The sequence below is a fragment of the Microtus ochrogaster genome, chromosome 4 (genome assembly GCF_000317375.1).
Source record: "Microtus ochrogaster isolate Prairie Vole_2 chromosome 4, MicOch1.0, whole genome shotgun sequence".
In the NCBI taxonomy this organism is placed as follows: Eukaryota; Metazoa; Chordata; class Mammalia; order Rodentia; family Cricetidae; genus Microtus; species Microtus ochrogaster.
In genome coordinates this window covers 71,258,800-71,271,709 of record NC_022011.1, presented here as the reverse complement: position 1 = coordinate 71,271,709, position 12,910 = coordinate 71,258,800, and the positions used below count along the sequence as shown (strand labels likewise).

The 12,910-nt window shown below is 47.8% G+C and overlaps 1 protein-coding gene across 3 annotated transcripts in view; it reads right to left on the bottom strand.

The window, feature by feature from the left end:
- Positions 1–12,910, bottom strand: part of Tanc1 (tetratricopeptide repeat, ankyrin repeat and coiled-coil containing 1) — a 222,244-nt gene that overhangs the window by 29,789 nt on the left and 179,545 nt on the right. For all 3 annotated transcript variants that reach the window (XM_026778563.1, XM_013345955.2, XM_026778564.1), the window contains exons 15-18: positions 10,506–10,614; positions 9,379–9,501; positions 2,963–3,199; positions 1,003–1,188 (exon numbers count right to left, since the gene is read on the bottom strand). In XM_026778563.1, coding sequence (XP_026634364.1) covers positions 1,003–1,188; positions 2,963–3,199; positions 9,379–9,501; positions 10,506–10,614 — 655 coding nt within the window. The remainder of the gene's footprint in view (positions 1–1,002; positions 1,189–2,962; positions 3,200–9,378; positions 9,502–10,505; positions 10,615–12,910) is intronic.

The following is a 12,910-nucleotide window of genomic DNA, read 5'->3' as shown; positions in this document are numbered from 1 at the left end:
ACGTGCTCACAGGCCTCCTAGGGATAGCATGTTGGAGCCCCTCATTCAGACAGTGGGAGGAGAAGGCAGAACATGGTGTCCCACGCTTGTTGTTCCTGCACTGGGGAGGGAGAGGCAGGAAGAGCGGTAGTTACAGAGACTAGGCTGTGTGAGGTCTTGTTTTTAAAAACCAAGACAAACAGAATAAGAAAATTACATTTTTCAGATATGTGTACAGTATTTAACTATAACTTATGCATGCCAGATATTAGCCAGCCAGCAATGCATGCTTATCTGCATATCTGCCATCGTGTGTAAGTGCCAAATACCAGCCAGCCAGCTTGGCATTCAAATTTTAGTCATCTGGGGGGAAAGAATATCACCAAACACTGGCACCTTCAGCTGCTTAAAGATAGCAAAGACTGAGAAAAACAGGGCAAAGTGGGAACAAATGCCATTACAGTCAACACAGCCAAGGCAGAGAAACAGGCCAGCTGAAGACAGGCAGCCTTCAAGCGTAAAGCTTGTAACGTCCATCAGAGAGAGACGCTGTGTTGATCTCCCCTTTGGTGTGGGAAATTCAAACAATGAGCCCTCACTGGCTCTCAGCGCACCCAAGCTCTGTTTTTAAAAACCCTTCACACACTGAAGCATGGTTTCAGACTAGGGTTCCAGGTGATTGGTCTTAAGGACCAAAGAAGGAGCCAAAGGGGCTGGGCAGAAAGATAGCAAAATGGAGGTAATGCAGAAGAGGGAGAAGGAGAGAAACAGTGAGCGCCCACCAGGGCTTCTGCGTGGGAGGAGAGTGGTCTGCCCACATGCCCACAAGACCGTGGGCCTCACTCACAGCAAGGATACAGAGCCACTGGAAGCCCCCTCTTCTGGCTCAGGTCAGCAGCGACTTCTTGAAATCTTGGGTTCCTTTTGCTGTAGTGGCTCTCAACTTGGAGGGTCATAACCAAACAACAGACGTTGGACTACAGAATCTTATACCTCAGGGAGCAACCCTACAGCCCCACTCACCGAGCTGTGGCCCATGCTGGCGGCTGCCGTCAGTGCTTGCTGCAGGGCTTGGCTCTTCCTTAGCGTGCCAGGCTGGGGAGGACCTGCTGACCACTCACAATTCAGGAGGTACTGGAGAATGTCACTGTGGCCCCGCAGCGCGCTGTGAACGAGTGCACACTGACCCTTCTTATCCAAGTGGTCTACCTGGGGAGCAGGGGCAGGGCGAAGGCATAGTTGAGCATCCCATATACGCTGAGAGAGCGAATGCCCTGAAGCAAACTCAGGCTGTTGCAAAAGAACTAGAGCTCACATTCCATCCTATCTTTCTGAACAGCACCGGACCTTTGTCTCGCTTCACTGTGGTAAGAACACTCAGCCAGGCCTCAGGCTCCCTTTACAGGACTAGCAACCACAAGACAGTCTCCTCACGCACACATCTCTCAGCAAACCGCATAGAGCTCACAGGCGGAACCCTCAGACAAAGCCCTGTACTTCTCAATGGGGTTCTTAGATGAAGTCATTTCAGGCTGCTCTGAGACCTTCGGTCATTGAACAAGGGAGACACAGAAAGGCAAGGCTCTAGAGAACACAGATCTAAAGACAGGAGGACAGAGGGAGAACAGGCAGGCAGATGACCTGGGACATACCAGTTCATAAATGAAAGACACAGGGCTGGGAGGTGCCAGCTAGTCAGAAGAAACCTGAGTGCTGCACGCTCCTAAAGGCCTGACGGTGGCAGGCACCCCCAGCATTCCTTACCTAAATGGGGGTGTCCTAGGACCCAGCTCTGACATGTTTGCGAAACTACGGACATGCTGCCTCATCACTCGGAGACTCTGCAAAAGTCCCCAACGTCATAGCGAGCCTCTTCCTGCAAGCTTTTAGATGTGACAGCAGAGATACCACTGGCCTCAGAAGAAAGCTAAGAGACAGCTGACAGCCAGAAATTGAGGCATGTGCCATGCAGCAATTAGGTATGCACCCCAAAAATGGAGCTGAGGTTCAGATGTCCCAAATGTTGGACTTTTAAGAAAAGCAAACAAATAAATAAAGCAGAAACAAAGAAACATTTCTGTATCTACTATAAGCCTAACTTAACAGGCAAAAGACAGCAGTGCTTTAGCCATTGCTACTCAACAGGCTTATTTGCCTGTGAAACGTGTATATGCATACATAGTTTAAGCTGAAGAAGGGCTATGCCCAGCTCAGCACCCATCTCCCTTCAGCTAGGAGCCTGGGAGTTCTATCCTAACGCCTCAAGTAGCAGGCAGTTATCTCACGGTGACAGCGGAAAGCTGGCTGACGGCTAGCACCAGTGTCACGGCACTGTCCCTGGCATTCCAGACAGATGAGGCCCGATGTTCCAGGTGGGAAAGAAAATAATTTTAGACGGTTCCCACAGAAGCATATGATTTCTAAACCAGAGAACTCGTGGGACTGCCTTAAAAGAATTGTGAAACAGGACAAGAGAGGGCGCTTGGACGGGCGTGACGTAAACATTAAAAATCTTTCCAACAGGGTTGGGCAAGATGGTTCAAGAGCAAAAGGCACTTCCTGCCAAGTTTAATTCCCAGAACCCATATAGTAGGAGAGAACCAACTCTCTCCAGGGCACGCGCACGCACATGTGTGTACACATGTGTACACACACACACACGAAAAAAAAATCTGAAAAATCTACACAATTGTGGTGCTGTGTTAGATTCTAAAATAGATTCAGTGGCCAAGAATCTGCCTGGTACAACAGCAAGCAGACCAAAAGTTTAGGCACATATGGCTACCGCTTCCTGGGGCTCCAACCAGATGCCCTGACCTTCTTCTACACCGATTCTATAACCTCTTAACTCACTTCACCCGACAAAGCTGAAATCCTCCAAGCCTGGCCTAAGTGGCAGACAATCCCAGTAATGACAGGAAGATATTTCCCACTCCCTCCATCACCCCGCTGTCAGCTTCCATGGCAAGAGGCTGTTGCTTACCCTTGCCCCCTTCTTGATCAGCAGACACACCAGCTTCATGTGGCCCGCGGCAGCTGCGTAGCAGAGTGCATTCATACCATTTTCCGATATCCCATCCAGGCAGGCGCCGAATTCCAGAAGTAGGGTCACAACCTCCTCATGGCCAAGGTGAGACTGGACGCACAGGATGGGGGCATTATTTAACACTTCCGTCCTGTAGTTCACGTTGGCACCTCCCAAAATCAGGAGCCGGCTCACCTGTTGGACAATGTCCCCCAACAAGATTAACATCATACATATGTTAGTCTTAACAGCATCTGCGAAGAAGGGCAGTATCTGTAGCTTTTTATTCTAACAGATCTCAAGGTTGAAATGTACCAGCAGCCAGTATCTGCACACTCGTGCATGTGCGTGAATGTGTGTGTGCACTCACTCGTGCACATAAACATATGTATGTATGAATGTATATGTATATATGTGTGTGTATGTATGTATATATCTATATGTGACTCTTCACTGTTGGAAACTGCCCAAGTTCATCCAAATAATGGAAAATAGAACTGCACTGTGAACTACTGCTGGGGATATATCCACAATGACTGAAAATAGAGTCCTGAAGACAAGATCATGTCAACAGCATTCATGGAGGCTGAGCCAAAAGCAACCCCAGGGTCCACCAGCTGAGGATGGATAGATGTGCATGCCAACAGTGGAAAGATTCAGGCTCAGAAAGGAAATATGGTGATGCTACAGCTGAGACTAATAATAAAATATGCTAAATAAGCAAAAAGACAAAGGCCACATGATGATACTATTATGATACTGTGAAGGATGTACCCAAAGTATTCAAACACGGACGCAAGCTGAGCATGGTTTCCAGGCCATGGACAGAGGGGAAACTGGAGTGTTTAGTGGCTAAAGAGACCTATTTTATGAAAAAGTCTAGAGATTTACAACATTAAATCTAAACAGACTATGCTGACTTAAAATTAAACACAGGGTTTCTCTGTGTAACAGTTCTGACAGTCCTGGAATTCACTTTGCAGACCAGGCTGGCCTTGAACTTACAGAGATCCCCCTGCCTCTGCCTCCTGAGTGCTGGGATTAAAGGTATGCGCCACCACTGCCCAGCAGATGTTAAATTTTCTATTATGGATTTTTAGTCCATCGCAAGTGAAAATAATTTTTTGACACGTATACTACTTTCTCCTTCCTCATGCCCTACATAAAACATCTTCAAAAGATTTATTTTTTTTACTTTATGAATATGAATGTTTTGCCTGCCTGTATCTGTGCTATCCTGTGCATGCCTGGTGTCCACAGAGGTCAGAAGACAGCATCAGATCCCCTATAACCGGAGTTATGAATGGTTATGAGCCACCACATAGGTGCTAGAAATCAAGCCACGGTATTTTGTCAGAAGAACAAGTGGTTCTTAGCCTGTGGGTCCTCTCTCCAGGTCCTAGGAGGCACCTTTTTAATGTTTTCCAGTGAACGATAATATTGGTGTAGGCGCTACACTTCGACAAGCCACTACAGAGAAAATTCGCCATTTTAACAATAAGATAATAATCAAGGATGGAATCATTTGCAACGAGATAAAGCCAAAAGAAAACACGAATAGTCTCTTTTCTCGACAAGAATATGTTCCTGTAAGCAGAGAAACGTCCCGGTGACCTCGAATCGTGAGCACTGCACACCAACAGACATCATGTCCTCTGCTGCTCCCGCTGACTGCACACAACACCTGCCAGGTATCAAGTTTCGGATTTACACATATTAAATTCACTAAACAGGTGCAAATCTTTAACTAGAATCTCCTTCAAATCTCCAAATTATGAGGGGAAAAATGATGCACTTTTCACACCTATTAAGATGTCCCATGCATTTCTGCAATTGGTCCCTTTAAACAGCTCTAACCTGCATCCGTCACTCCCCTGCCAAACCCTGACAGGTCCTCTGGGCTGACTATTTGATTGAAAACCCCAGAGACCATGTCATCTATTTGACTAGAGACATGTGGGGATTATTAAAAGATATAGAAAGGAGGTGGGCATGTCAAAATTCTGGGTAGTTCAGTGATGTGTCCATGGAGTAGCTGATAGAATATTTACAAACTGTAGATACAGGAGATTAGTACTACCGGAGGGGAAACCATGGCCCATGGCGGCATCTCTTCGACATGTTAGAACCCCAAAATTTGAAATGTTAAGGTGTCTTTATGCTGCTGAAGCTTGAACTCCACAAGACAGTGGTCCCCAGCTTTCTCTTACATCCTCTCCAGGGTCATGACCTCAGTGTGGGTCCTCCAGCCCCAGGAAAACTAAACAGGCCCTGCCATTACAGTCTATCCCCTTTCAGCTCCCTCTGCCTTGAATGCTTGTTCTGCAGACAGCAAAGGATGTCTACTCCAACAACAGAATGCCAAAGTGCAGTCTCCCCACCCCGCTCTAGGCACATGCCACACCGGCAGAGACTCCTGGCCCTCTTTATCCCTCAGCATGTTCCTGTGTTCTTAGCTCTCTGTGCTGGACACCAGTTCTAAAACAAGTCCACAGAGAAGAGATGCAAGAAAATCGCTCTTCCATTCTTGAAGATCACATATGCACAGGGTCTTCCTCATCACTGAGACCAGTACTTATCCACAAGGAATTTTAAGTCATACACCTGCCACGAGGAGGCCCTGCCAGGTCATCTGATCACCTGACCATCTGTCCAGCTGTTTATCCCATCAGAGGGATCATCATCATCTGAATTCAGCGACTCTCAAACCATTCTTCAGTGTCTCAGGGTTCCAGGCTCCTTTAGGAAACGGCCGTGTCACCCCGTTCTGCTCAGCATGATCTCTGCAAACCTGGGTCCAGGAGCGCACTGGGCCCCGTGGTGCAGATCTGACGGGATTCTTGGAGGGCGTGTTCTGGGGCACAGGCCTTCTCACCCATTCACACGCCATCTGCTTCGGTGAAACAGTTCCTTTTCGCTGCACTGTATTTTCACCACTTAAAACCCTGCCGGTTCCTAGATCATTCTTCATCGTACCACACAAGGCACACTTGAAGTCACCAGAGCTTCGAAATCTCCAGAGCCTGGACCCTAGGCTGGAGACCCTGACTTTACTGGGCCTGGGGCTCTGGCAACCCAGCTCCCAAGAGAATGGGCTGTACACACACAAGGGGACAGATGTGCTGCAGACACAGTACGGCACACTGGGAATCAGGTGTCCTACCATCCTCCGCTCCCCAGTCGAAAAATGGGAACAAAAGCACCCATTCCCTAGGCAGTTGTAAAGATTAAATGTCAAAAATAACAATATGTTCCTTCAAGGAGAGAGGGAGGAAAGGGGGTAAGGAGGTAAAGGAAGTAGGGAGAGAGGAGGAAGGAGAGCGAGAGAGAGGCTGACTCAGCACTACCCTCAGTATTTCAAAAGTTCCAAATAAACATCAGCAGCTACTGTCATTATCCCCGTGTTGTCTTCAGAGTGAGGGCCCTGGAGCTCTGAGGGCCCATCTCCCACTCACTGCCCGATGTGTACCCCGAGACGATCCACAGTACACACAGCAGGATGGAGGGCCTCACAAGCCAGCCACCATCTCAAAGTTCCCAGGTGCCCGCAGCCCAGGTGGCGTCACAGTTTCCAGAGCCACGGGGAGCAGCAACGAAAACAATCCACCTGGGTGCACAGGACACGCCAGGCGCTTTCCCAGGAGCTTTGGCTGCCCGTTTTCTGATCGCTGGGAGGTGGTGTTTTGTTATCTCCATTTCAGAAGGGAGGACTCGAGTGCGCAGAGTGGGTAGGGCGAAGGTAGCTCAGGACACAAAGCAGTTGCTGCGGCAGAGCAGGGCCGTAGCAGATCCTGTGAGGCCCACAGAAGGGATGAGATAGCTCATGCATTCTTGCCCATCTACAGGAGCTCTCTTTAGCTGACACTTGAAAGTGGCAATGCCACCTAGAAACTGAGGAAAACACACACGGGTAGTGTGGCACCACTGATAACGGGAACCTGGAGAAGCGCCAACCAGCTCAAGCTGCGAAGCGGTATGCTGGAGGCTTACAGAAGTGGGACCATTATGTGTCCTGCTAAATTGTGACGCAGAGTCCAACAGACAAGTCCCTGCCTCTTTGCTGGTCTCTCCTTTAAGCTGAGCAAAGCATTAGCAGCCCGATGCTCTCAGTCTACATGCATGTGGGGGCTGGCACCAGCCGTGCGACAACATTCTAGCAAACCAACCAGCTGGGCAGGATCCCAGTGGGCCATGCCGGGACAGGCCGGCATGAGTCTGGCCCAGTAACAGAGGACACAGGGCTAGCAATCGCCAGCACACTTCCAAAATTACCAAGCACTCATTTTTGAGCAAGTCATTTTAATTTGCCCAAAGTGGCAAACTGCAATTATTTTCGAAATGACATTCATTCCTGTATGACAACAGTTAATATTCTCTAAAAACAGTTCCTTAATTGCATGCATAATTTTAAATTACTGTAATTTGTTCAATATTCTGTGAAGACCGTTTTCTCTCTCATCAGAGACTTACAAAGACAAAACAGAAGATAATGGAAGGACTTAAGATTGTAGAGCCAAGTTACATAAATTTGGGGATGGTACAGAGGTAGGTAACATGGGAATTTTATAAGACAAAGTAAAAATGAAGAATGCAAATTTGCCAGTACGTTATGGGGAAAGCTGATATACTGCAGAGAGAAGCTGTGTAGTCTGCTGTCTTGAAAACCCACATTCACGGAGTTTAACCTTTCCCACCCATTCCTCTACATACTTAGAGCCCATAGGAGTTAACATCTATGTCCATAAATCCATTAAGGTAGTGTAAACAGATATTGCCAGTTCATCCCTTCTTTTCTTCTTTTATACTTTATCAGTTTTATGAAGAGGCCAAAAGCTATACTGCTTTAGGCAGAAAGATGACCAATGTTATAGTAACCTAAACTTGAGTATTTATAAAATCTAAGTTGAAAAAAAAAAATCACAACGCAGCTATCTTTATATGACATCTAAATTTAGAGCCATCCACTTCTGGGAAAACTCCATCTGGAAAGCAAGCTTTTCCTGGGACAAGGGACAGCAGTGTGAACTGCTTCTCCTGAATTACGGAAATGGTTTCCTGCCTACCCATTTATGAAAACCTGCATGCAAGGCTTCATCAGGACGAAAGAACTGAAGGCTAGGAGCTGGGAGGACAGAACACGTACGAGGTCCCCAGGGTCCCTAGCGGCACGGTTCTTCTTCAGTGTGAAGGTCCCCAGATAAGGGGCTGAGTCAAGCTGAAGACCCACAACGGGGAGCAGGGAGTCACTGGGATCCAGGCAGCATTTTTCTCACTGCAAACACTATCTGTATCTACCTAGAGACAACAGACACTCTTGCTCTTTGCCAAGGTCCTACACTGGCCAGCAGGGTTCTGGGTCATCTACCTAGAATCACTCCCATTAGGTCCTCCCTGATACCCACAATCCTTGGCATGTGATAACCTCACTCTTCAACAGGGACAGAGGAAGGCAGACAGCTCTAACCGGCAGGGGAAGCTCCACAGTGCAGACTCCAGAGCCACGCCAAGGGACGAATTCTGAGGGGACCGTGAGCGAGGCAGGGAGGAGGGGCATTAAAGGGTCCAGAAGTGCTCCCCATGTCTCCAGTCCTGGTGCATGCGGTCCCTTTCTTGAGGGGAAGTGGATGCCAGATACCCGAAACCTGAACCAGGCCTTGTTTCCTTTTTCACTGACGAGCACACTGGGCTTCCTTTAGCTTTACTATGAGGGAGCAGTGCAATTATCACTTCGTAGAGACCCAGAGTGAAGACCCAGTCCACCACCGAGTTTGTGTAGCAGGGCATGTTAGGACCCGGGGCTGAACACATCTGTGTGGCTTTAACCAGAGATCTGGTCTAAGGTGTGATTTTTGAGTCAAAGACTGTGTTATACACTCTGCAAACAGGGAAGGAAAAATCTCTCTGCAAAAGTACCGCAAGAAGAGCATGGCTGGAAAGCCACCGAGAACTGCGCAGAGCGGCTCTCAGTTCCGCCTGCAGCCAACCTACCAGTCTCTCCACTGCCAGGAGTGTGTGTCCCTGGAACCTGCAGGAAGCTTCCTGTGACCCACTGTTCTGTGTCAGCAACGCTCAATTTCCTATGCCATGAAGAGCCGGGTTGCTATGATAATTCAGGATACTAAAGATCCTGTTTCCCTGCAAAGCTCTCTGACCTCTGATTCCCTTTGTGGATTACCTGCCGACCACATCCTCTCTGCCATGGTCACTGTGAGCTAACACAGTGGGCTCCGTCTACCCTATCTCCCCCTAGCGGGAAGGGCATGATGAGCATGCAGGGAAGACATCACCAGGAGCTCACCAGCCCTCCCTGGAGTCTCGCTGGCTAGACTGGCAGAGGAGGAATAGGCCTGGCACCCCTGCAGAAGGCGACTCACCTTCACATTGGGAGTATAGAGGTTCCTGAGCGAGGCCAGGGCAGCAGACAGCCCCTCTGTGCTGTAACCGATCCACAAGGCCTGCAGATGGCTCGAGGAGACTCCAGTCTTCTTACTGAGGCCCTGGAAACAACCAAAGACAGACGCCTGTGAGTGCTTCCTCCCAGCTGAGCATCAGTTTGAAGGTGAGCCTGCCCAACAGAGGTGTGCTGTACCCACAGGACCCCTCGGCCTGTAAGCACAGCTCAGGGTCAGGAAATCACAGACCTTGGCCCTGGGAACTGAGGGAGAGAGATAAGGAGAAAGCTTCCTTCTGCAGAAGGAAGTCAGAGGATGGTTAAGAGATAAAGGATCTATAACTCCTGGTGTGGGACAATTCTGTATTCTGTCAATTATGTTTTAAATAAACGCTGACTGGCCAGTAGCCAGGAAGGAAGTATAGGTGAGACAACCAGACAGGAAGTAGAGGCGGGGCAAGGAGAACAAGAGAATTCTGGGAAGGAAGAAGCCCATTCCTTCCCAGTCCTGTCCAGACACCAAAAGAAGTAGGATGTGACCTGCCCTGCTGAAAAAGGTACTGAGCCATGTGGCTAACATAGATAAGAATAATGGGTTAATAAAAGTTATAAGAGCTAATAAGAAGCCTGAGCTAATGGGCCAATCAGTTTAACATTAATGTAGACTCTCTGTGTAATTTTCTTTGGGACCTAAAGACTGTGGGAACTGGGCAGGACAGAAACCCAAACAAGCAGGCCCTCATGTTACAAACTCCTAATGAAGGAAGGGGTCTAGGCAGTGGCCAGTAGAGGCTGGTAGCATTACAAGTAAGAGGCAAACTCAGTGCTGTGTGTCTTGATATAGAGTAGTCTCACTGAGCACTGTAATCTTGGTACTTTGCAAATGAAACAAAACCTCAAACCTGAGAAAGGCTCTAGACACACCTACCTAGACAGGAAATCCAGGGGAAGAGGCAGCGTCAAACCTCACTTGAGAAACAAGCAGGGTTGGAGAACCCAGGTGGTACTAAACATACAGGCCATAGACCTCGAGTTCTTTGATTAGGAACGAGTGAAGAGCCCACAGACCTGCCTCAAATCTTCAAACCACAAAATCCGTGCACACCTCACCTTGAAAATGTGTGCCTTCAGGATGTGGTGGCCGAGCTCCATGGTCTGCTGGCGGTTCAGCTTGCTTTCCTGCCGAGAGAACATGAACGCCAGTAGAGCGTGTCCGTTCCTAGGACAAGAAATACAAAGGCTCATGACAAAAGATCCCATCCATCCCACCACATAACAAGCTCTCAGATGAGGGTACCACAAGGCCCCTGAACTGTCACCTGTGGCCATCAGCGTGAGTACGCGGAACATTTAGGGAGCTCACCAGTCCTCCCTGGTTCTTTACAAAGACAGCCAGTGATGTTTATTCTGCAGTCATTTTGCAGGCCTTTCCTGAGGTTTCCTACCTCTGCTGAGTAAGCAACCTTCATGCCTGGATCTCCAGAAACCCCTTCCTGCACATCACCATCTCTCCCTCATCACCCGAAGTTTTGTTTAAGCTTGTCACAAAAATGCAAACTTCATGACACCAAGGGTCTTGACTAAGTCACAGCTATAATCATGATGCCTAACAAGATGCCCAATAGTCAATAAACAAAGATGTGCTTATATGAGGGAAGGTGGTACATAATCTTCATGCCCTCAGCAACCCCCTCCCCTGTCACCATTCTGGGGGCATAACTGGCAAAAGACAGACCTGGCCTTATAAGGGGAAGAGAAGAAAAGCCAGACCCTGCATAGCAACAGCTTCCGAGAAATAGAGCCTAGAAGACTAGATGGAACCCACACATTTCAAACTCACACAGATCAGCCTGCCTCTGCCTCTCAGAGTACTGGGGTTAAAGGCATGTGTCCATACCCAGTTTGTAACAGGCTACAAGATCAGTAGGTTTCTATATACTAAAAACCTGCTGAAAAAGAAATCCATTCGTGGTAAAAAGATGAGAGACCTCCACAATGAAAATTAAAAGTCACTGAAGAAAGAAGCTGAAGATATAAGAAAACTGCATCTCCTAGGTTTATAGACTGGCAATAGACCATTGTTTAAATGGTCATATTATTGAAAATGATCCATACAATTAATGCAATCCCTATAAAAATACTAATGACGTTCTTGATACAACTAGAAAAAGTAATTTTTAACATTTGTATGGAAGCAGAAAAAGCTGGAAAATCCCAATGCAATCCCGAGTAAAAGGATCAATACTGGAAGCTCAATATTTGATTGTAAAATATACTAGAGAACCATAGTAACAAGACCAGGAAGACAATGGAATAAAAACAAGGACAACTGGAACAAACCATAGGCCTAGAAATAAACACTTGTGACTGCAGCCACCAGATTTCCCACAAGGTGCACTCTTTAGCAAATGATGTTGGGGAAACATCCACACGTAGGAAAATGAAAGTGATGAAATGGAGTTCACGGTGTTAGGTGAAATAAGTCCGGCTCAGAAGGACAAGTGCATTGTGTTTTCTGCCATATGCAGAGTCTAGCAGAAAACAGCATGAAAGGGCAGAAGAGGTAAAGGGAAGGAAGATTGGGTATTGGGAGGGGCTGCATATGATCGAAATATGTTAACCGCATATATGAAAGCATACAATGAAACTATTACTCTGTAAAATTAATATACACTAAAGCTTGTAAATTACATGGTTACAGGCGGCTCCACTGTGGGCAACAAGTACAGACTTCAGTGTCTGGCCCAAGGGTTTTCAGGGCTCTCAGCAAAGCACGTGGCTTCCCGCCTGTCTGAAGTCCTGTCATTCTGTGTCTGTGCAGCCCCCATGGACCCTATGACTGGTCTTCCCCAGTGCATCCATGCTCCATGTGCTCCTCTTTAGACCCAGAAACCAAACTGCGTTATTTCCTTCACCCACATGACCTTGTGAGTCATGCAATGTTACAATGCCCCATCTGCCTATATGAGGAAGTGGCCTCAACATGTTAGATGATTTGCCCAAGACCAAATGGCTAGTAACTGAGAGTGGGCAGTCTTCCAGACTCAAGAGCATGGGCTTGAGGGAGAACAACACTGGGTACCTCCTTTCAGGGGCTCTCAGAGACTGGAGGAGACACGTGTACCCACAATGCAATTCTGCCAGAAAGCCGCTGCAAAGAGATGCTGTGGGAGAAAGCAAGAAGCAGGCCCAATGAGACAATGTAACTTTCTGTCCTTCCCAGTTTCATAGTTCTGGTTCCTCTTCCTCTGTATTACACTGTATGGATGGTGTTCCTGACAAGACCCCAGGTTCCTGCATTATTGAACCCAAACCACTCAACACCCCCCCTCTTCTCTGGCCTCCTTACAACCCGGCAGAAGGGGTCTCCTAAGTGTTGTGGGATGTCCTTCTACATATATGTTGGTTTTAGTGGTTGATGAATAAAGCTCTTTGGGCCAATGGCTTGGCAGAGTAAAGCCAGGTGGGAAATCAGGAGAGAGAGAGAGAGAGAGAGAGAGAGAGAGAGAGAGAGA